The 22,759-nt window shown below is 37.7% G+C and overlaps 1 protein-coding gene across 4 annotated transcripts in view; it reads left to right on the top strand.

The window, feature by feature from the left end:
- Positions 1-14,090, top strand: part of ARB2A (ARB2 cotranscriptional regulator A) — a 425,319-nt gene extending 411,229 nt beyond the window's left edge. For 3 of the 4 annotated variants that reach the window (XM_076008184.1, XM_076008185.1, XM_012751806.2), the window contains one exon: positions 10,181-14,090. In XM_076008184.1, coding sequence (XP_075864299.1) covers positions 10,181-10,323 — 143 coding nt within the window. In that variant the 3' untranslated portion in view covers positions 10,324-14,090. Of the gene's footprint in view, positions 1-5,404; positions 6,882-10,180 lie in introns of those variants that run through there. The other variant, XM_076008183.1, reaches the window with a different exon arrangement.
- The last annotated feature ends 8,669 nt before the right edge of the window (positions 14,091-22,759 follow it).

Here is a 22,759-nt window from a genome sequence, read left to right as displayed (position 1 = left end):
GCCACTGCAGGCTGTCTGCTATACCTCAAGAATAAGTTTACTTCCCAGAGTTGTTTCCCTGGGTCTTAAACTGCCCTGTCCCCTCTTCCTCCACTCCCAGCTCTACCTCTACCCCCACCGTGCACACCCCCTTAGATGAAAGATATTTGGCAGAAAAGGAGCTAGAGGAAAGGACAGGCTACCCTAGAAGCTGTAAATGATCCAAAAGTTTCCACCACTAGTTGTAAGTCTTTGTTTCAGCCTGTCTCTTATATCTGTGGTCAAACTTGACTTCTTGCCTTTGGGGTCCTGACACAATCTCAACTTTAACAGTGTTAGCAACGGAAAAAACTTGCTTGTTTCTTTCACAGGTAACTCAACAAGGCATTGTAACATGTTTACTGAACTGAACTTGGCATTTCCCTTACACAATCTCAGTAGACACACCACCCAGCTCCATTCACTACCCCTGAGTGTGGCAGTCTTGTATATGTCCCTTCTAATTTAGAGGGTTTCCATTAGGAGCCCCTCTCTGTTCAAATACTGGTAGATTTGTATTTTTTTTTAAATGATATTCTCCTTAGAAGCTCTAGAATTCATTTTTAAGTGAATTTTAGTAGTTGTATTTTATTTCTTTTTAGAAGACACATTATTTTTCAGTGCTCTTATATTTCTGATTCTTTATAACTTTCTAAAAATAATGCTGGTGAGCTCCTAAGTTCATTAGTTAATCCCAGTGGGACTCAATAATGCATATTACAAACCTCCCGATTTTTATATATTAGATTTTCTCAAGAATTCCCTTACCTGTTATTATCAACATAGCTATATTGACAGGGTCTTCATTACTTCCTAATTGCCCATACTTCTTTTTCTTGTTAAGATCAATTTTTAAAATCGAGTCTTCTCATTTTGGAAATATCATAGACATATTATCATGTTAATATTAATGTGTTTTATATCTTTCTAGTCTCTTTCCCTCTTTATCATAGGAACTTAAAAAGTTTATTCAATACCTTTTGCTTTAAAAATGCATTCTTTTGTTGGGGCAGAGAAGAGGCAGAGTGAGAAGGTAGGGGCATATACTTGATTTTTATCCCTCTTAAACAAAGATATAAAAAATGGTCTTCCCTATTTAAAGGTGACTTTGTGAACAGTGATAGTCCCTATTCTAAAGCAGACCCTAAGATGTAAATTATGCATAGATTGTTGAAATTACAGGCATACCTTGTTTTATTGTACTTCAATTTGTTTCATTTCACAGATACTGTACTTTTTACAAATTGAAGATTTGTGGCAACCCTACATCAAACAAGTCTATCACTGCCATTTTTCTAAAAACCGCATGTGCTCATTTTGTGTCTATGTGTTACATTTTGGTAATTCTCACTGTATTTCCAACGTTTTTATTATTTTATCTGTTATGGTGATCTATGATCTGTGACCTTTGCTGTTACTATTATAATTGTTTTAGGGCACCATGACATACCCACTGAAGATGGTGAAGTAAATGTTGTTGTGCCTTCTGACTGCTCTGCCAACCTGCTGATCCCTACCTTTCTACCTCTCTTCTGGCCTCCCTATTCCCTGAAACACAACAATATTGAAATTAGGCCAGTTAATAACCCTGGCCTGTAAGTGTTAAAGTGAAAGTAAGAGTCTCCTGTCTCTCACTTTACATCAAAAGCTAGAAATGATTAAGATTAGTGAGAAGGGCATGTCAAAAGCTGAGAAAGACTGAAAGCTATGCCTCTTGCATGAGTTAGCCAAGTTGTGAAGGCAAAGGAAAAATCCTTGAAAGAAATTCAAAGTGTTACTCCAGTGAAGACAGGGACAATAAGAAAGCAAAACAGCCTTATTGCTGATATTGGGAAAATTTTAATGGTCTGGAAGAAGGATCAAACCAGCCACAACATTCCCTTAAGGCAAAACCTAATCCAGAGCAAAGCCCTAAGCCTTTTCAATTCTGTGAAGGCTGAGAGAGGTAAGGAAGCTGCAGAAAAAAAGTTTGAAGCTAGCAGAGGTTGATTCATGAAGCTTAAGGAAAGAAATCATTTCCATAATATAAAAGTGCAAGATGAAGCAGCAAGTACTAATGTAAAAGCTGCAGCAAGTTATCCAGAAGATCTAGCTAAGATCATTGATGTAGGTGGCTACACTAAACAGGAAATTTTCAATGTAGACAAAACAGCTTTCTATTGGAAGAAGATGCCATCTAGGACTTTCATAGCTAGACAGAAGAAGTCAATGCCTGGCTTCAAAGCTTCAGAGACAGGCTGACGGTCTTATTAGAGGCTAATGCAGCTGATGACTTTAAGTTGAAACCAATGCTCATTTACCACTCCAAAAATCCTGTACCCTTACAAATTATGCTAAATCTGGATGTGGTGGCTCACACCTGTAATCCAAGCACTTTGGGAGGCCGAGGCTGAGGGATCACTTGAGGCCAGGAGTTCAAGGGCAGCCTGAGCAGCATAGTGAGACCTCATCTCTACAAAACAAAACAAACAAACAAACAAAAAATTTATGTTAAATCTACTCTGCCTGTGCTCTATAAATGGAACAACAAAACCTTGATGACAGCACATCTGTTTACAGCATGGTATACTGAATACAAGTGGTCCCTGAGTTACGGATAAAATACATTCCTGAGAATATCTTTAAGTCAGATTTGTCTGAAACTGAAATACCTGATAAACAATAATAATAATAATACTATAATGGTTCATATGTGGCAATAATAATACAGTGTAATGCTATAATAAGTTACAGAAACTATGATGCTCTTTCTTTTAATTCAAAGAAACAGAACATAAAAACAAACTCAAATAAAAGGTTCTGGTAGGAAATAGGAGAAATTCAAGAAAAGAATATTAAAGGTTAGCACTCACCTAGTATCGCATGAATACTAGGTTAATAGGAAGGTTACACTTACTTTGATCTTCTAACTAAATCAGTAATGACTTTTCCATTTCGACAATCAATCCACTATGCTGCTTAGTAATAACTGATACTTTCATTGGAGCACTGCCTTTCACTTTCATTATTCTCACTTTATCCTTTACAATTATTCTGATAGTCGAGCAACTGAAGCCTAATGCTTTACCAATGAATGACAGCGTCTGGCTTTTCTCCAAATGCTTAACTATTTCTACTTTTGTTTCCATTGTAATCACTTTTCACTGTAGGCTCACCTGGACTTGCAGTGGGCTTTGGAGGCATGTTCATAAGGGTAAACACATTCTCACTAAATCAAATTAAAAAGTTAAGACGGAAGTGATGCTATGTGTAAGCGACTATATAAACAGTGAGACTAGCTGCTAGCATAAAGATGCTGCAGTAACGAGCCACTTATGCCATGCAGGTTTGTTTACATGTACAGAAGAAACTGGTTCCCAAATTATTTATTTAATTATTTAATTATAAATTATCTTTATGGGGAGTCTTGGGAGCCTATTTGTCAGTATGGAATACCGTAAGTCAGGTCGTCCATAACCCAGGGACTGCCTGTGTTTTAAGACCACTGTTGAGACCTACTGCTCAGAAAAAAAGATTCCTTTCAAAATATTACTACTCATTGAAAATCCACCTAATCACCCAAGAGCTTTGATGGAAATGTACAAGGAGATTAATGTTGTTTTCATGCCTGCTAATACAACATCCATTCTGCAGCCCATGGATCAGGAGTAATTTCAACTTTCACGTCTTATTGTTTAACAAATACATTTTGTAAAGCTGTAGTTGACCTACATAGTGATTCCTCTGATTGATCTGAGCAAAGTAAATTGAAATCCTTTTGGAAAAGAATCACCATTCTATGAATAGATGCTATTAAGGACAATTGTTATTCATAGGAGAAGGTCAAAATATCAACATTAATGGGCTTTTAGAAGAAGTTGATTCCAACCCTCATGGATAACTTTGAGGGGTTCTAGACTTTAGTGGAAGTAACTGCAGATGTGGTATAAATAGCAAGAGAACTAGAATCAGAAGTGGAGCCTGAAAATGTGACTGAATTTTTGCAATCTCATGATAAAACTTGAATGGAAGAGGAGTTGCTTCTTAGGGATGAGCAAATAAAGGTGTTTTTTGAGATAGAATTCTACTCCTGGTGAAGATGTCATGAACCATTGCATCATGGTTGTGCATAACAAAGGATTTGGAATATTCCATAAATTTAGGTGATTAAAGCAGTGGCAGGGCTTGAGAGGATTGACTTCAGTTTTGAAAGAAGTTCCACTGTGGGTAAAATGCTATAGAACAACATTGCATGCTACAGAGAAATCTTTTGTGAGAGGATGAATCAAATGATGCAGCAAACTTTATTGCTGTCTTATTTTAAGAAATTGCCACAGCCACCTCAACCTTGGGCAACCACCACCCGGACAGTCAGCAGCCGTCAACATCAAGGCAAGACCCTCCATCAGCCAAAAGCTTACAATTTATTAAAGGCTCAGATGCTCATTAGCATTTTTAACAATAAAGTACTTTTAATTAAGGTATGCACATTGTGTTTTTAGACATAATGCTATTATACACTTAATAGACTATAGTATAGTATAAACATAATTTTTTTCTGGGAAACCAAAAAAATTGTGTGACTCACCTTATTGTGATATTAGCTTTATTGAGGTAGTCCGGAACCAAATCTGCAGTACCTCTGAGGTATGCCTGTATTTCATGACCTTTTGTCATCTAGAATCAAGTAAAATAAAGTGACTCATTGTAATTAGAATAGTGAATAGAAGACCAAGAAATTTTTCTAAATTATCTTTTTCTAAATGATGAACACTCATACTGTTCATCAATCTGTCTACTACTTACCAGTTAACCTTATCTCTGACAAATCAGATTTGTGTCCGTGTATCTTTTGAAGAATGATTATTTGCTTTCTCAGATAATTCACTTTATTAAGTGATTCATTGAAGAGGTACATAACCTACTTCTTTATTTTATAAATATTCTATTTGCCGAAACTATATTTATATACAACTTTTTAAGCCATCTACTGCATAAAATGAGGTATAGCTTCAGAATGGTATACATCTGCCAAAGTAAACATCAGGATTTTGGCTGCTAACTCAGTAGCATATTTTGGTATAATTTTTGGTGCCCTCCAAAAAAAAATCTAAGCACTAAGATCAAGTGAAGAGGAGTGTGGACAAAGCTGCCTTCAAATGTAAGAAACATTTGAATTGGGGTCATCACAGGAAGATGAAAAGGAAGTAGATAAAAAGATATATTAATGTTTTCATCTCTGTTATCCTACTCTTTGAGCATTCTACTCTCAGCATAATTTTCAACCATTTTTTGCTTAATTTCTAAATGCTGTTACATGAATATAACCTCCTTCTTTGTCAGTTCCATTGCAAGACACTTTTTCTTAAATATATATTCTTTTTTTTTTTTTTTTTTTTTTTTTAAGGCTGGTCAAGTGGAGCAGTGGGAGTGGAGAAGGAACAAAGGAATCTGTAACTGGTTGTGATTAAAATATATATTCTTTTGGGGAAACAAATGACACATTTTAGAAATCTGATCTTTCTCATATGATTTATAATATCATCCTTCATACTTAAAGTTTCACCATTTGTACTATCCTTTTCACCATTTGTACTATCTTCACTGCTTTGAAATTTGCTAATTTTTTAAAACAACTGATAGGTCAAGAATAAATATTCAGTGCAGTATTTTAGTTTGAATATCCCCTGCCTGTTGGTTATTTTACAATGAACAAGAGCATTGACAAGCAGTATTTGTGGAAGAAACATAAGTTAAATGAAAAATAAGGATTTTCTGCTTTGTATAAGGATAAAAGAGATAGCTAGAGTAGGGTTCAGATTATTGGGAAAATTAGTCTTTAATGTAATAAAAACAATTATTCATTTTTATTTCAGCTGACCCTTGATTACCTATTATAACAAATATTACACATCGCTTTTACTATCCTGAAATAAATTCTAGAGATAACATAGTCTACCTGCTTACAAGATTGTTCAATAGTTGTAATGCTCTAATTTAACATATAGAAAGAATAAAAAGCAATTCATAGTAAAAAATAATATGCATTTCAACATTTAAAATGCTCAGGCAAGTCTCCCTGAGAAGGAGCAATAAAGTAGTCAGTTACTTGGCCCAATGCATATAGAATGAGTTTGACAGCTACAAATGCAGGCTGATACAGGTGTGCTTATAGACAACTCAAGTACCATGGGAAGTGGTGCCATAAATGATGAGATTTTTTCATAGGGTAAAACACTCTTGGTAATATTCTGAAAAACATGAAGTACACAGTCCCTTCAATTTACATGGTAGTTGCATTCCTGCAAAATTCAGTGTATATTAAAATCATGCAAAAAGTACTTTGAGATTATTTGTAAAACAGATTTAAATTCTAAACCCATATAATTATAAACAGGTTTTTTTCAACTACATGAATAGCTGTGGAACATTTAAAAATCGAGTGGGATGCAAAACAATTCTTCATCATGCTGTACTGCCCTGCAAATTACAGGATGTCCACCATCCCTGACCTTCTCCCACTAAATGCCAATAGCACCTTCCAATCATCTTAGCCACCAAAAATATCCCTACAAATATCCAAAATGCCTCTAGAGGCCACTACCATCCCCATTAATAACCACTGATTGAGACTGAGCAAAGGTACTTTTGTAATGATGCACTGTCATACTCAACATTTTACTTTTATATTGAATTGATTTTAAAGGTTGCAAAACAGAATTCACCCCAAACATGATTTATCCAGTTAGAACAAGCCTGCCAATTCAAAAGGATATAGAAAACTATTCCTAGAGAACTTGGCAGATATTAAATGTGGAAAAACCCTTTACTCCTTACATTGTGTGAACTTCTCTGGATTAGGAAAATGGGGTTTGAAAAGTGAGAAGTTCACAGTCCCTAAATTGGGAGGGGGGGGGGGCTTTTGATAAGGGTAAAGCTATGGTAGTGAAAAATCGAGGCCCTGACTGTAAAACCATGTTTATCTCCTTCAAATTACATGGTTAGTGCTAAATGGACTAGTTTCCCTGTTACCAGTACATCATTGCAGTTTATTAATAAATGGCTGCTTTTTTGATTAACCTAAATTGTTACCTTTTATATTCTTTTGTGAATAAATAATTTAATGGCCTAGTGTTTCTGCATTGATGGAATGAAAAGCAAGCCTCTTCAGTTCCCTAAAATGATATATATATTAAGTACCAGAAAGCTGCTCTTGGAAGTTTCCTTTCACTGAGCATTGTCATATGTAGATTTTCATATTAATTTGTAAATATTTTCATTGAATTTTAGCCCTAAATTTTTGAATATGGTTTCCAAACATGTTCTTGTCTGTGCAGTCCCAGATAGATGTGCAAATATCCAACTTCCAAAAGCTATTTGTTGATTATTAAAAACCCACTTCCAAAAATTTAGAAAAGACATTTTTGTATGATGTATGTTACCATTCCTCAGTTTAGGGAGAAATCTCTCTGCTTCACCCCGTTCTCTGTAATTCAGTTGCTAACCTACCTTATTACCTTTACTCCTAGCAATTTTCCCTCCTCTGACAGAAGCACACATTCTCATTATTTATACTGTTAAATTGCAAGAGTAAATGTTGAGTGCCAGTTCAGGTACTCAGTTATCTCAGGGACTTTGGTCTTTTCAGCCCAGGACTAATCAAGTAGAGAGTCATCATAAGCTAAAACTAAAAAGCTTTTGCAGTGGTTTTATCACCAGTGAAATTTGTTCATCCTTGAGAAAGATTGTCACCCAGGAAAGAAGAAATAAGAGAGTTAAAATTGCTTCAGACCATTGACTCCTTAGGTCCCTCTAGATTCATAGATTGAATTGGTTTTCAAGGGGTGGGAGGAATTATGAGAGGAATTCCCTGAGAAAGCTTACAAATTGATCATAGCCTTGGTAACACTAGTAGGTGTAAGTGTGATCACTATGGAGGAAATGCCAAATGTGGCTGGAAGCTTGGGGAATGGGAAGGAAAAGAGACAATTAACACCTTTTTTTTTTTTTTTGGCTTATTGTATTTGGGGGGTGGGTGTGCCATGTAGTATGCATCTGCCAGTGGTCTTTCAAAAAGAAGTGATACAATTGATTTGAAACTATTTTATTACTTAAGTACAATTTAGTACTTATTATTGAACTGAAACTAAGCAAGCACTATAGAAAGAGAGACAGACATTTCATAAACCTATCTAGAAACTGGTCCCCATTTTAGATATACCCACAAAATATCATTTAAAGTAGGCATATCTGAGCATATATAGAGCTGCTCACTTAGGTTTGGAGAATATAAATCCTCCAAATTCAAAAGAATCCTTTGTCATTTGAATAAGTCAAAATCATAATAATAAAAATGTCTAGTTATATATATTTCAAAGAACTTGAGATTTTACACAGCTATTGATGCAGGCAGACATATATATAATTTTTTCCCCAAGAATTCTATTAAGAATTGTCAAAATCCGGTTAGGCACTATTGGATTTACCAGGATAAACCTACACTCATCCCTCCTTCCCATTGAATAACAATGAATTTTGCCCAAAATGAGTAAGCAAATAGAGAAATGACCTCATTTTTTAGGCTGAATGCAGTAGTGTGGAGGGATATTTCTCAAGGATATGACTTCAATACTGGATCTTAATTTCAAATGCAAGTTCAGAAGGCCAATCTGCAGAGGAGAGGAGGATAGAGAGCATCCTTGTGAGGGCCCCTCTAAAGAGAGGGGTTCTCTACTAGGACCAGCTCCCACAGCTAAGTCACATGCACAGACTGTAGCTTTCTGCTCTCTGGCGGACTGCAGCCATAGCATCCTTATTGTTGTAACTCCCAGATTGTGATACTGTCACAAAACTGTTGCTAGGCAACAAATGTGGTTACCAGGTCTCAGCGAATAGCTGAAGGGGAAAGCAAAGTGTTGCACCATTGTAGAGTAACCATAGCAATGACCTACTATTACAGACTAAAGAATTATCATTAACAATGTTAAAGTATCAGACAGAGGCCCTGAATCCGGAGACTTCCAAGCAGTATCTCTCTGCATAATTGAGTGATCTAACAGGAGATTTCAACTGTTTCAAAGCTATTCTCACTCATTATTTCTATGGAAGAGTCTTTGTAATTTTTATTTGTTAAAATAAAAAATTGTTCAGTTATAAAGCTACTGGTAAAATGCTATAAGCCATCACAAGGAGTCAAAATAGATTAATCTATTCCCTCATCTATTCTTATGCCTACATCAATATTATTTGCTGCTTGTGTTAAATTATATGTAGATTTGACTTGAAAAATACTATACATGTGTATTAAATCGCAGCCACATAAAGAAGCTGTAGTAAAATAACCCCTTAAATTGACAACTAACTTGTACCTTCTACGTTGAATTCCTCCTGACAAAATGAGAGGCCTCGATGCTCTTTTAGTCGTCACTGCTTTGAAACATTTCTTTAGCTTTTCTAAATTCTCCTTAAAACCTGTGAAAATGCCCTAGGATACTTCGAGGCATAATCTGTTTTGAATCTGGTCCTTCGTTAAGCGTCCCATGTGATTTGGTCCCAGTGACCTCGCTGAGGTAATCATGTCTAACAGCACGGCTTCCGGGAGAGACAAGAAAAATCCATTTTTTTCCCCTTGGGAAGCAAGGAAACTTGGGTGCTGCGGGGTGGGAGCAGAAGCGGGATCCCGCGCGCAGGGGAAACCAATCCCCGCGCGCGCCGGGGTCGGGGAGGAGGAGGTTTCCCGGCGGGAGAGGGAGTGGCCCGGCCGCCGCGCGCCTCCATTGGCCCACAGGGGCTGAGGCCCCGGGCGCCCGGCCGCGCCTCGGGCGACCCGCGCGACTCGTCGGGGCCGCGTCTCCGCGCCGGGCGCGTGACGGGGACTCAGGCCGAAGGGCCGCCGCCTCGGGGACGTGGCGGATGTCCGCGCCCCCCTGGGTCTTGGGGGGCAAAGTGAACCCTCGCGGAGAGGCGTGTCCCGGGGAGGCCGCGCGCTGGCGGGCCTCGCCTCCCCGGCGTGGCGAGCCCGGAGTCGCGAGCCCGCGAGGGGCGGGGCGGGGGGGGCTCGGCGGGCGGAGCGCGTCCCGGTGCCTGGGCTCGGCCGGGCCGTCGCCGCCCCCACCTGCGTCTGGCCCGGAGCGAGGCCACCTGGTAACGGAATCTGTGGGTTTTTTTTTTTTTTTCTTTGCAGGCACCGACCGTCACGAGCTAACTTCCTGGAAGAGCTTCCCGTCTATTTTCAAATTCTTTACCGAAGCCTCTGAGGCCAAGACCAGCTCCCTCAAGCCGGCTCTGACGCGACGCTCCCACCGCATTAAGCACGAAGAGCTGTAAGAGGAGAGCGAGCGAGACGGGGGAGGGGAAGCGCGGGAGCCACGCTCGCGCGCGCACCCACACGTCTCCCCACTGCTTGTCGTCGGCGAGCAGACTCCCAGCCCCTCATTAGATTGTTTTCTTCCCAGAGCACAGGGTCGTGATATATACATCTAAATAGCGTTTTGCATTATTTCTAGATGAGTGCAACTGTCAAAGCAATATGGGTTCACTGGTCGTGCTTCCTGCGGGCTGAGCTCGGGCTTCTCGCTGCCCGTCAGCGCGCAGATTAAGGCTGACAGCGCCCTGCCCGGCGCGGCCGGCGCGGCTCTAATTGCCCTGACGGAGCCCGCGCCGCCGCGGCGGGGTGCGCGGTGTCTGCGCGGTCCTACCGCCCGCCGCAGCGCAGCCGCTGCTGCTCCCCCTCCTCAATCATGTCCATCCTCCCCCACCCCCACCCCCGCCTGGACCCCGCCCCACTCTGGACAGGAGCAAACTTATTCTAGACTTCCAACTTCCATTTTAACTAGGTTTTTCCCTGAGGTCGTCTTATGCCTTTTTTTTTTTAAGGAAATTCCACACACACACACACACACACACACACACACACACACACACACACACACAGAGAGAAAAGTCAAATTTAAATTCAGAACATGAATGCCACGGTGTACTACAGAGTTTGGGGAGTGTAAATTGTTCTCTCCTTAACGATCCGTTTTCATTTCGAGACCAAAAGAACTTTGCGTAAAAAAAAATCTATAAAGTACCAAATCCGCATTACTGCTGAAAATCGTCTCCAGTTGATTGTGAGATTTTACACGAGTCTCTAATGTCAGAATAGACTGTTTAAAACATAATGATGAGCAGATCCTTTAAGTGTAGGTGTGAAAGGTCCCATTTTCAATGGAATTTCCAACTTTATCATTAGAATTGACTTTACTTTTTAAACATATGATGTGTATTGAGTGTCATTGTAATTTAGATAACACACTTAAGTTTTGCTGTTTAAATCTTAATGTGGAGAAAGTTTGTTGTTAATCCTTACTAGAAAGAGCTATTCTGAGCTTTCCTGGAGTTAGGCCCTTTTAGGGTTAGAATATTTTATTGTCATCAGGAAAATAAACCTATGTACTCTGGAGCCTTTTTCTTCTGAAAGACTAAGTTGGGCTAAAATGATTCTTTTAGTTTTCTGCTCTAATAGGAAGAGAGAGACTTGATGTGAAAGATTTTTCTCCTTTCCATCCAATGGTATAATTTTTAGTATTCCACCTCTGTAGGGGTTTTCCCTATGTTTTCAACAATTAAATATTTTAATCCAGCTAAGATCTGGCCAACACTGTGAAATACAAGAGATAAGTTAAGGTTTTGCTGACTTTTAAATTAAAATATTAAATATTAGCGTTATCAATTTTTAATTACTTGAAGAATTTACCTAGTGAAGATTATTTCTAATAGAAGAGATCTGAATTTAATATTTTTCATCCTTTTTTAAAGTGTATGCAACAATTAACATGCTTGCCTTATTTGAGGACATGATAAAATGTACCCAAAATGACTTAGAACTGTCTAACGCCTCAGAAAAAGAACTTAAAATGAACCACCTCATGGATAAATGTTTTTATATTACGAACTGATTTCAGCAAGTTTTAAAACTGATATCTCATTGCTGTGTTTGGCATACAAGTACATTCATTAGTTCTATAGTTTTAATGATGACAAACTAAAGTGATCTTTTTTCAGTGAGTCATGTCTGCATATCTTGTGATGTTATTTAAGCAGAAACAACATAAAAAATCAAAATGGCATTTTATTCAGCTACTGGATGGTGTAAAATGTGTAAGCCCCAACAGTGTCAAGCACATTGGTCTGTGATGTTGACCCTTTTTATCCAGACTTTCCTATTGTAGAAGTAATGGTGAACTGTGTAAAATAATGGTATCTTCCAGTGAGGGATTTGAGAATTGATGTGGATTGAATATATTTTTCAAAATGTTATAAATTGTGTGGTGTTTTCGGTATATGAAAATGTTCACAGGAAACTAATTTTATAGCTTTTTTAAAAAAACCAACACTTGTGCAACGCTACATTTTTGAAACTTCTGCAGCTGAATTTAGAGTAAAATAAATATGCTCAGTTTATAAACCAAATCACTCCTATTCCTTTTCTGCAATTTTCTCACCTCTCTTTTTAAAAACCTTTACTTGTAACTAGAGTAAATCACTGTTTAATTGCCTTTAATACTTTAATGCTTTAAAACTACTGGATTGTTAGGCCTTGTTTAACTATCTGTAGAGAGCTATTTGCAAACTTAAGTTGTGTAAATGTAATTTCTGCTTGTGAATCTGAGCTGTGGCAACCCAGAGAGAGCTAGGCAAACCATTCCAGACCACCGACTGATTACTGATCAGATTCTTTGTTAATGTAGAATTTTTTAACCTGTTGATTACGGGTCTATTGGTATAAGTGTAATAATATTGTTCACCTCAATTTTCTTGGAGTAACAACAAGCAGTTGGCAGTAGCCCGCCTACTTGGAGGCTGCCAGTGTTAACAATATTTTTGCCCTGATCTCCTTTCTCATTTTGGTTTTCTTAGGTTTTTTAGGAGAGTAGAGTTTTAAAGTTAGGATGCAGGCATTTTTATTTTAATTATATACTTCCTAGAGCAATGGGAATGGGAAAGGAGTTGTTGATAAATTTAATATTCAAAATACTCCTGTCAAAACTTAAAAGCCAGATTATTGCTTTGGAGCTTTCTACAGGTGCCTAACCATGCAGTCGTTAAAAATTTTCATGGATATTTGAAAAGAAGACCATCTACTTGTAATAATTGTTCTTTTTTCAAGTTTCAGGCTTGTGCTTCAACCTGGATTGCATTATTGTTTATATATAAAAAAAAGCACATGCATTTCCCATATATATTTCTGTTTACATTTTAAAATAAAAATAATATTCCCAACAAGCAGTGTCATATTATTCTTGCCCAGAAGTTCCTTTATTCACCAACTCTATAGTGTTTAAAAGTATAAATGTATTAGAATGATGGGACAGCATTCATCAATATTTTAAACCTTATGGCTACTTATTATTACTATTATTGCTGTAGGGCAATATCCTAACTTCAGTAGAGTCACCTTTTGGCTTGCACACAAAGCTAACATTTGTTAAGACATTTGTTTTTAATATCTAAAATATCTCCCTAGCAAGGAAATTTGAACAACCCATCATAAAACTATAGCTTTATAAAATAAACTTTAATATACCGTAAATAAATGTGTTTTCCAAAAGGAGTCTGGTGGGATTCAATTGCTCCCAAATTCCTGTATATAGGTCCTTTATGTGCTATGTTCAATCTGAAATAACTTTTTTTACATTTATTTTCAGCAACTCCTTTCTTAAGGAAATAACCTATAACTCCTTTGAGAGATATGTTAACTATTCTCAGTGCTAATAAGTTAGTTTCTTTTTCAAGTTCCTATGGATTATCTGTAGTTCCGATTCAAACACATGTGTCTCTTGTTATAATCATAGTTTTTACTGTAAACTGGCAAGTTCCTGTTGGTGTCTGTAATCCTAATTTATTTAAGAAAGACTACTATTACAAAAAGTATAAAAATTTCTCAAAAACTTTCCCATTGCCTCTGTGGAGAAAAATGTATTTAAATGAATGTGAGACATTCTCATCTTTGAAATATGGGTGGCAAAAAGGGGGATAATGGTGGTGGTTATTTTATGATTACTTATTAGTGGCTGTAATAATATAAAATAAAAGACACCAGGAGGTACTCCCTTTCAAAAATTGAATACTTTCCTTCCTTCCTTCCTTGTATAGAATGACTGAGTGGGAGTCTCTTGAATTGTTCATCTTCCTTTTATCTAATATTCTATTAATCTCTAAAAAGATCAGTTTGAGTCTGGGAAAGGGTTTTTAATCAACACTTCACAGAGCTTAAAGCTACCCTACCTAAAGCGTCAGCTTTGTTAGGAGGTTTTAGATTTAAAGCATTGCAACTGTCATGCACTGTACTAAAAGTAAAGAATGTATACCAAGTGGAAGATGTTGAAAAGAGGGAACTAGCACAAAGTCGATTAACGGAGGTTCGAGAATAGAAGTAGCCATCAAAGCATTCCAGCGTTTACCTCGAAATCTATGTAAGGTTAAAAAAAAAAAGCAACAATGATAGTTTTAAGCCACACACTTAGGAGGGATGAATGTTGATTTAATTGATTCATTTGGATCGATGTTTTTAAAGTTTCACACCACTGATCTTTCATGTAGTGATGTCTTTAGCAGTCAGTGGTCTGACATGAGCCTTCTCAGATTTCATCAGTGCTGAATCTCCATGACATCTAAAATTATGCAATAACCCTGTGCAATGGTAACTTGAGAACTGGGAGACCTCAATGCCAAAGAGCATGATTAAACTGAAGAACTCTTAATTCTTAGCACAAAGGTTTTAGAGGAGTATTAACTGTAAATGAGCCACAGAGGTTGAAGTCACCAAATATTATAGAGTTGGCTTTAATTGCTAGGTGGGAGAAAGTCATCCTGAAACTTTGACCATTAAGTGGACATCACACAGTGACCAGTATTTTCCCCTAGAATGCAAAAAGCTTGAAAATGGAAATCTGACTTAATCCATGAGGCCTTCCAAGCAACTTTCCCAGTCCTTTGCCTTGAGATTTGTGAAAAACCTTTGACTATATTCTTTGTATTGTTGGAGTTGAGTTCTGTTGAAACAGACACAAGACATGTTTCTAGAAAGAAATCTGGAGAGGTTCTGCATCTTTCTTTTCCTTGGCTATTTCATCGGGTAATATGGAGAACTGTCATAGGTAAAATAATGTTGAACTGTACTTTGTGGCCAGCCTGCAGTACCAATACAAAGAATCTGAAATGAAAAGACAACCAACACCCCCAAGAATGATATGTCTCTTTTTAAAGTTTACAATTTGAATAATGAATTTGGATAGAAACTTGGCAGGAAAACAAACCATGGCACCATCACATCACCAACCATTTTCACTTTTCTGTCCAATTTCAGAGTGCATGTGTTTGTGCGTATTTCACTAGATCAGTGACAGCTCTTTATTTGCATAATTATATGCTCTGGTCTGAAGAGAAAACTAACCCCCAAATTTCATGGGTCACCAAACTGCAACAATCAATGTTTTATCACGTATGCTAAGCAAAATCTAAGAAGCTATATGAAGTTTCTTGGGGAGTTTTTACTCCTCAGAAAATTAAAGAGTTTTCCTCTCCTGAATAGATTCAAAATCTTTCCAAGTTCTTTGTAACTGAATTCTGTTTGAAGGCAAAACTAGAGATTAACATGTAGATCTGGATCGTAGACTCACTAGCATTACTTCAAAGTGGCTTAAGAAGAGCAGCATTTTTGGTGCACTAAACTTTTAAATTGTAAGTACTGTCCTTCATGCTATGAGGAAAAATTATTGGTCAAATTATGATTAGCCAAACTGAGGTACAAATTAACTATAACTGAGTATAAAGTTCATTTCCTTCTTTGAGATAACTCAGGGTTTTTTTTAAAGACCTACCTAATAGAAAAAATATATGTATATGAACTTATATGTATATGTCTCATGCATACATACATGGGGTACATATGCCCATTCCTGTCCATCCTACCTGAAATATACTGACAACATATACAGTATATGTATGTCTTTTTGATGCCTCTAGCAGGTGCTCCATATATGTTGGTCACCATAAATGTTTGTAAACTTATTTTATGTTAAATAAAATTTTCATGTTCAAATTCTACAAGGCATTGTAATAAAGATTGTTAAATGCCTTGTAATAAATATTGCTAAGTTCACTTGCATTTGTAAATTCTATGTAAGGTGCATTTGTGTGTATGTTTGGCTTTATTTCATTAAAGTAAAATTGATTTAAACTGTTGGTGTCTTTAGTTCATAAAAAATCTGCCAAATTTGAAATATAATAAAGCATATTAAAATACAATAAAACTCCATAAAAAGTCACATGCAGAGAGTGACTTTTTATGGAGTTATCAAAATCCTGGGAAATATGCCATTACCTGGATTCTTAGGGAATATACTAAGGTACATGATTTAATTCTGCAAAAGGAATTAGATATTAATTTCATTTAAGAACATATACAATGCCTTTTATTTGAAATGACCTGTCAGTTTCTTCATCAGGCAATTTACTGTCATCAAGAAAAAATATCAGGAAAAAAGAGACATTTGAGGACAAAAATTTCAAGAGTTGCATAGTTTTGAAGTATTTTATTCTCTGTCTGAAAAAGGATGACAGGTCTTAGGTCAGGCATCAGAAATTCCCCAAAATATTCCTACTCTTTCAAGTGAAAAACCAATTCTTCTCAAGTTTTTGACTAAGGTTGAGTTACAAATGGAAGTTATTTTCTTGCTCTTGTACCTAAAAGTTTAAACCTCTGCTTGTCACAAACACTCCCCATGATCACTTCATCTCACTTTTGTTACTGTTCTTACAGAAATGTTTCACCTAGTTACACCCCTTCTGCCACTTCTCCCCCCATCATCTACCTCCCAACCAAAATTGCTGTTGGACCGAAGGTCTTGGATTCCTCTAGGTGAAAATTCCTCAAAATTGAATCTGTAAAAATAAATAAATAAATCCAAGTTTAGCATTTTTATCAAACAAAAGGAGTTGGTAAGAAAATGAGTCAAAATATAACTACAGATTTAGGAACTATGTGCCTCTGGGTTGGATTAATTGCATTTTTTAAAGGTATAAACTCTTCTAAGGAAAGTCATAGACAATATTTATACTTATTTACTTCCTCCTCCCCCCATTTGAACTTGGGAACATTGCTTAAGAGTATCAGATAGACTCAGTTTTCTACTCTGCCAGACATGCAGAAAAATTTATTTCCTATTGAATTCCACACATGAGGGGATTGACAATAGCTAAAAGGCCTAGGTTTTGTCTTTTTATCATTTTTATTTCTTTTTGCTCAAGTACCAACCACCTAATCCCATTGTGTCTGAAGAAGGTATCTCTGATCCAGTTCATCTACATGTACCTCCAAATAATTTTTCAAAGGCTTATTTTCTTTTTTTTTTTAATCATAACTAAATAAATGGCTTTTTTCCAATAAATGTTCACACCTTCTCTGGGTACTTGGATAATCAGGATTTATCAACTGAAGAAATATTGATACTTTGTTGTGGTGGTTTTCTGGAGTTCTTTTTTTTTTTTTTTTTTTTTGCTTTTGCTTTAGCTTTGCTTCAGTAAATTACTTAATATCATCCCCTGGAATAACCACCTCTAAAAATAACCCTAGCACAGAGTATCACAATTTGGCTTTCATACAGTTTTGAAAGAAAACCATTAAAATTGCATTGATCTCACAAATATTGATCTAGTGCTTGATATCAAATATCAAATGAGATGCTGTCAGTTGCTGCTGATCATTGTGTCAGCTGTTTGTTTTCATGTCCTTTTCCTTCTTCATTGTCACATGAATTCAAGTTGCAGAGTATAAGATTTTCATGATTAAAACAATTAAGATCAATTATTTTCCTGATTTTCACATTTCTGATTGGACCAATCATAGTTAAAAGTCTACCTGAAATTGTGTCACATGATTGTGTGTGTGTGTGTGTTTTACAAAAGTATGATTCACTTACTAGATGGGTTATGTTTCTATTTAGATCTTTTCCCTAATTTTGAAATAATTTCTGTCTGTATCCTGCTTTCTTTCTGATCACCTTTACTTTAAAAAATCAAATTTGTTTTTTTAAAAAAATGCAGCTATTAGAGTACCATTTTAGAACTTAGAATGAAATTTTAACCATTTCTAATTTACACACACACACTACAATAGGTAAATCGCTCCTTTTATTGTTGCTGACATAATATAACTATAGAATCTAGCAGGTGTGTAGTTTAGAGAATTATTTAAGTGAAATTGAATCTATATATATTTAATACTTTCTCAATGAACATGTTTCTAGCAGGTTACGTTATGCTGTGCTTTTATTTCTTATCAAATCTGGAAATAGTTAATTGCTTGGATATGTTTAAAGTCTCAAGTCATCCTTTTCTTTCCTCCTTACTCTTTACTTTGTACGTCAGGAATTGCTGATGTACACTACTTCAAAATATGAAACACTTTGAGGAGGAAACTACCAGTTAACCTGCTGTCTAAGCAATAATGACTGAGAAATAAAGAGAAGAACCCTCCTTGAGTACTATTTAAATTATACAGCCACATTCGCATTTTCCACATTCGCGGGGAGAAAAAAACAATCCCAGCAGCACGAGTTGTTGGTGTCCCTTTCCCCTTTTTATGCTTGAACTCGGTTTGGGGACAGCGAGGAGAAGCGAAATGAAGCCGCGCTCTCCCCAGCACCATGGACAGCGCCCAGCGCGCCCCCTTCCCTCTTCCCTTGGCCAGAACCCCAAAGTTCCAGCCCTCGCTGGATTCCTCTCTCCGACCACTCCCCCACCATAGGAAACTGGCTCCTGAAATCTTAGGATCTGAGCCCAGAGGGACAGTGAGTGTAAAGAGTATGCGGTTTGTGGGTAGAGAGTCTTGCTTGTTCCATGCCCCGTGTTAATCTGAGCGCCCAGGGTTGACACACCATTTGCCTGCGAGTCTCCCCGAATTTGCATCTAGGCTACTCGGAAGCAGCGCCACTTTTGTCATTGCTATGGTGGGGATGGTGGGGGGGTCTTCCCTCCCCCGCCACCCCCTCGAGTTTTCTTTGGCCAACTTTCCACCATCACCCTTTAGCTGGTCAGATCTGTACCGACTCCGGTTTAAGAGGTCTGTACCGGGAGCCCATTCTTCCAGGCTCGGGATCTCAGTCGCGAGAGACCTGCGTTCCAGAAGATGTGCGTCCAGACCCATGCAGCCCTTGAGGCCATGGCTCTGCCGGCGGCTGGAGCTGTCGGACTGGCTCGGTGCGCCCAGGCTCTGGTTAATTACCGCCCCAGAGAGGCGGCTCCGCAGCCCGCGCCAGGCCGGCCGCGCGCTAAACAGCCTGACAGCAACTTACTTGACAGCACCAAAAAGGGGGCGCGTCTGCCTCCAGTGCCCACCACCTCTTCTCCTGCTCGCAGACCTCAACTCCAAGCTGTGCTTTTCGGCACATCTCCTTGTTTGGCTTTCTTTTTTTTACTGTCGCGTTAAGCAAAGGACAATAAAAGATCACTTCGGTGTGGCATCTTTTTCATTGCGTGGTCTCCCTAGCAACACTTAGGTTGCCACTCCTAAGACAACACTAGTTTTTAAAGATTTCAAATTGCGTGCGTCTTAACTATATTGAAACTCGCCTCACTTGCAGGGCTTTGAGTGAAATCTCTTCCCTCCCATCAGGACCCTATTCTAGTCATCCGCTCTCTAGAACCGTCGTTGGGGACGAAAACATTATGTTTAGAGCAGGTGAAACGGTCAAAACCAAATGTCTGTTAAAGACCAATTGTACAAAAATAGTTTCTAACCAACTTAATCCAAACTTTTCTAGAAAGAGTCAGGAATAAGTGAAAAAAGGGAGAGAACTCTGATATCTTAAGGAGTTTCTTTCTCATAAAATACCCTCAATAAAGCGATTTCAAAAATTGCTTCTGTATAGCAGCATGGATTACAATGCATTTCAAGATAAAATTGTTCACTATTTGGCAAAAGATCGCAATGCAAAATGTCAGTGAGTTCCTCAGGTTAGTAGCAATTTACCTTCAAAACACTGTATTTTTCCGTCCCTTAAGACATACAAATATTTTATTAAATCTTTCACTGGTTAATAATTTAGTTTGTTTTCTCAGAACAGCCATAAACAGCCCGCTTTCTCATAGCACTGCTTACATGAACTTTTCTTTCTTTTCCTAGTCTACAAAGTCACTGCTAAGTTCTTTCCAAAGATAATTGTTTCCCCGTACTTTGGTCATTCTTTCAGTCCCAAGAGTTTTGCCCAAATACTGACAAATCCGTGCTACTAGAGAAACTCGGCCATGCCGGAAACTATTTAAACTAGCGGCAGGACCCTCCTACAAAAACTGGGGAAAACACATATTAGCTAATGCAGTTTGGCATCTGAAGTGTGCAAGGTAGCAAAGGGGACCTGTTGAATAATAGTGACTTGGAGACTCGCCTATTCTAGACGAGGATCCATCTCCCACTATCTAAACCCACAACTGAAATGCCTCCATAATGTTTGCATGTCTTTGGCTGGTATGTTTGGGGGGAGCTAATTCCATGAAATGAACTTCCATTTTTGGATAAATGAAATGGATAAATTCATTCTAGCCTTCCGGAGTTCAGGAGCCAGAAAAGGAATCAAGTGCTGGGAAAGATATGGGTTTTTCCTTTGTCGGGGTGCAGGGGGGTGAATTTCAGCATTTTGGGGGCGGAATGGACAGCACTTACTGAACTCGTGGGTGGCTAACATTTGCTCTCTCAACGTGGATTTTTGGGAATTTCTTTCTTTCATGCGGAGATTTACCTTATGACTTGGGGGTGGGGGAAGGGGTAGTTGAGATCTGCATTTAATTAATCAGGAATTTCTGAGTTAAAAAAAGTTGTATTTCTGATCCAGTTTCAGAATGACTTTTCTGAGTTATTTTAAGTAAGTCACAAACTTCCAGACCTGAGTGGATATTTCAGGACAACTTTACCAGAGAAAAATATGGAGAAAAGAAGTATGAGAAGCTCATTTTCTTTATAATACATCAAAACATTGAGGATACTGATCAGGTTCCCCTGAGAGGAGCTTCCTCAACGATGTTTGCTCACTACCTGTATGTGTTCAACGAAACTTTAAACCATTTTACAACATAGCTGGCCATTTTTTCCTTATTATCCAAGCTTTTCTTTAAATTCCAACTCTACTCTTCTATAGAATTGCTGCTGTCCTATCCACTTTTTTCCTTCAAAGTCTTAAAATAAGTTTCCTTGTCTCTCGCCCATTTGTCAATGTCAAACATACACTGCCTATTTAGTTAAAGAAAAGTGTGTATTTCATATGTTATAAAAGAACAGGCTTCTTTATTTGGTTTCTTGGAAATCAATAATCTCTTAAACGTTTTCCAAGACCCCTTGGGGAAGGGAGAGGTGTAAACAATAACTACCAAACTTCAACATGACAATATTGGTTAAAATCTGCAGGATGTTCATTCGAATGCGGGGAGATAACGGGAATGATTTCAAGTCCCGCGATTACATAGGAAGGAACCCAAGGTATCTAATGCCTGGCTCCCTCCTCTGCAACTTGCCTAGGGAGATACCTTGGAAAGTGGGGAGTTAATTCAAAATTTCTTTACCATACATCTTAGTAACCAGACTGGTCTTCAAATAATTTAGCTGGGAGGTGGCTGGATGACCGCAGGGAAGTTGCAAAAGACAGTTACCCCCATTAAAAGAAACACCATGATTTCAGTCTTTCCTGACATAATTAAAGGCTTTGGTAACACTCCTCTATTTTGTCTCATGCTGTGAAAATAAAATCACCTACTTTTCTAGTGAATGAAACTTTAAAGAAACTTTAAAATAAATTCTGCAGCTTAATTTCTGCTTTTTAAAGTGAGTAAGTATCTGAGGAAACAGAGAAACCATTAGAACAACTGAGTTACACTTTACCTATTTAGCAGTTTAATGTCAGAGGGAAGGATAAGCCCAATTTTCAACTTAGCCAACTTTTAAAATTACATGTGTTTCTGGAAGATAATACCTGACTAGAATCAATTTTCAGAAGATTCTAAACTAGGACCTCAAGAAGATAATAAAATATATGAAATCTCTCGAGTAAATGGTTGAGGAGGATGTGTAAGCATTTGAGGATCTAGTGATCCATTGGAAGTACAATGCACTCAAATTTGAATTTTCATGATCAACTTTCAACCCTGAAAAAATGAGAGCCATTTGCTTAACTTAATCTGAAACATATGTTTGCACCAGTAGCAGGTTTTTGGTGTGTGGCTGGGGCTGATCAAGTTGTAAATTTTCCGCTTTAGGTTTTCAGCGCCTGCTAGTTTCAGCCTAACACCTACAGAGAGACTTTGCGGGGTTCTTCACCAAAGCAGCCAAGGTTTGACAAAAGGTTTCCAAACCACTCATCTCTGAGTATTATTTATTTTCTCAAGAGTGGAACATTTCTATAGAATTTAGTTCCCTAAGTCCTAAAAGCAAGTAACAAGTTAAACTCTCCTTAGTTAGTAAAATGTCTGTAAAGAGATATTTTTCTTTCATTTACAACCGTTGCCTTCCTCACCTGCAAACCTTTCTTTAAAGAACACATAATGGTACGCGAGCAGTGATGCTGTGAAAATGACATCTTCCTCTGACAAAACAGTATCCAGGTCCTTTTGGCTCATCTTAATTTTTTTTCCATGAGAAACTTAGATCTACTCATTTTCTCTCTTTGTGCTTCAGCACAAAGGAGTCCCCCCAAAAGCGTTTTGAATATCTGAGAAGAATCCTTTAGCA

The sequence above is a fragment of the Microcebus murinus genome, chromosome 11 (genome assembly GCF_040939455.1).
Source record: "Microcebus murinus isolate Inina chromosome 11, M.murinus_Inina_mat1.0, whole genome shotgun sequence".
Lineage (NCBI taxonomy): Eukaryota > Metazoa > Chordata > Mammalia > Primates > Cheirogaleidae > Microcebus > Microcebus murinus.
This window is presented reverse-complemented; position numbering and strand designations above follow the sequence as displayed.